General features: G+C 42.8%; 1 protein-coding gene across 1 annotated transcript in view; it reads left to right on the forward strand.

The window, feature by feature from the left end:
* LOC113825763 (uncharacterized) overlaps positions 1-2,459 on the forward strand; it is an 8,550-nt gene extending 6,091 nt beyond the window's left edge. Inside the window, exons 3-6 of the mRNA XM_070122333.1 lie at positions 56-203; positions 468-622; positions 880-1,385; positions 2,119-2,459. Of these exons, the coding sequence (XP_069978434.1) occupies positions 56-203; positions 468-622; positions 880-1,385; positions 2,119-2,454 (1,145 nt within the window). The 3' untranslated portion in view covers positions 2,455-2,459. The remainder of the gene's footprint in view (positions 1-55; positions 204-467; positions 623-879; positions 1,386-2,118) is intronic.
* Positions 2,460-2,500: the final 41 nt, after the last annotated feature.

Here is a 2,500-nt window from a genome sequence, read left to right on the forward strand (position 1 = left end):
TTACTATTATCATTATCATTAGCAATATCATTAGTATCATTATCTCCCTCCCCAGAAACCCTCGCCTGGGACGACTACTACCGCTTCGAGTCCATCCAGAGGTTTCTTCACCACGTCAGCCTCCACACCAGCACGGCTCAGAGCGTCGAGTACGGGAGGAGCCTCGAAGGTCGACCTCTGCTGGCTATTTTCTTTGGCAAAAAGTTTGTTTGTTTGATGCAGGTGAATCTATTTGTTTCACCATTTTTTTGGATACACTGAAAGGGAAATATCATAAACAGATTTATTTTTTGAGGGTATATCAAGTTATTAAAAAAAAAAAAAAATCTTGCTTATATAAGTATAACCCTCTCTGTATATAGCATTACTATCGCATGAATAAAGGCATATTTTCCACCCTAAAGAAAACAATAAAATACATTCGTTAATATAAAACGCAATTACAACAATAATCTTTTTTTAACCAGATCACTGTCACTCAAAAAGGAACACTTACGTAGAGTTGCCAAAGTGCGCCGACTCAGGGCTCAGCAAGGTCGAGATCCGCTTTTCGAGGAGTTGAAAAATCGACGTAAAAACGGCAGCTCGAGGACTGGGAGGCCGGTGGTCTTGATTGAGGCGGGTTAGTGGCCTTTTTTATTGGGGGGGTGGGGTTGTCATTGTATTTTTTTTTCTTTTTTTTTTGTATATAGGATGTGTATTAGTGGGCTTTTGGTTTATGAATTTTGGAAATTGTGTTTTTTTCTTCTATGTAATCCCCTTCACGCAGACACACACACACACACACACACACACACACACAAATAAATAAATAACACACAAAAAATAATAAAAAATAAATAAAAATAATAATAAAAATTCAAAAAATCGTGCACACAGGCATCCACGGCAACGAGTGGATCTCCCCCGCCGTGGCCACCTTCCTCGTGAAAAAGCTCGCCCTCGCCGGGGAGACCTTCTTCAGGAGCGCGACGGTGGTGGTGGCGCCCGTCGTCAACCCCGACGGCTACGAGTACTCCTTCACCATGAACGTCCTCTGGCGCAAGAACCGCCGCCAGACCTCGAACCCCGCGTGCCCGGGCGTGGACCTGAACCGCAACTGGAGCGCGGGTTGGGGCGACCCCTCTGGCTCCAGCGGTGACCCCTGCGACCCGACCTACCGCGGCAACCGGAGTTTTTCGGAGCCCGAGGCGCAGGCACTCCGCGACCTGGCCCTCGCCTGGTTCGACAAGCTCGCCCTCCACATCAGCGTTCATAGCTACGGCGGCTTCATACTGTATCCTTGGTTCTACACGGAGGAGGACATTTCCATGAAGAAACGAGCGCACAAAATCGCCAAGAAAATGAAGAAATACATGAGAAATAGCGGCCAGGATCGGATTCAGGTAAGCCGTCATAACGCGACTATCGACTACGGGAGATATGATAGATATAAAAGATATGAAACTATGAAAAAGTTACCAGGGGTCATGGTATAATTACTACTGATAGTAGATAGTAGTAGCAGAATTATTATCATTTGCTGCTGTAGTAGTAGCAGTAATGGTAATAACGATAATGAGGATAAAAACAATTCCGATGACAATGAGAACAAAAATAATGCTACTTCTACTCCTAATGACTAATGATACTACTACTACTACTACTATTACTACTAATGATACTACTACTACTACTATTACTACTAATGATACTACTACTACTATTACTACTAATGATACTACTACTACTACTATTACTACTAATGATACTACTACTACTTTTACTACTAATGATACTACTACTATTATTACAAATGATACTACTACTACTACTACTACTATTACTACTAATGATACTGCTACTACTACTATTACTAATAATGATACTACTACTACTTTTACTACTAATGATACTACTACTATTATTACAAATGATACTACTACTACTACTACTACTATTACTACTAATGATACTGCTACTACTACTATTACTAATAATTATACTACTACTACTACTACTACTACTATTACTAACGATAATAATAATAATAACAAAAATAGTAATAATGATAATGATGATCATAATAGTAACGACGACCAACAACCACAATCAAACCGAACCCCAAACCCTCTCCAGATCGGCCAGGGCTCCGAGGTCCTCTACAAGGCCTCCGGGGTCGTCAGCGACTACCTCTCCGCCGCTGGTCTGGAACACACCTACATCCTCGAGCTCCCTGGCTACTCCTTCGCGCCCCCCCCTCAGAGGATCGTCCCCGTCGGTCGGTCGGTCTGGGACACACTGGTCTGCGCGGTCGGCGATGTTGTCGGGACCAAGGAGAGTCGGTCCTTCTGTGGGAAACGTATTGTTAAGGTCACTCTTAGCGATGGGACGGAGCTGTCCATGTGGATCAGTAAGGACGTTCCGTTGAAGAAAGCGAGGCAGATGATTCTGGAGGCGTTTGATTCGGGGTAGGTGTAAAGGGAATGTATATATATATATATATATATATATATATATA

The sequence above is a fragment of the Penaeus vannamei genome, chromosome 6, assembly GCF_042767895.1.
Source record: "Penaeus vannamei isolate JL-2024 chromosome 6, ASM4276789v1, whole genome shotgun sequence".
Taxonomy (NCBI): domain Eukaryota; kingdom Metazoa; phylum Arthropoda; class Malacostraca; order Decapoda; family Penaeidae; genus Penaeus; species Penaeus vannamei.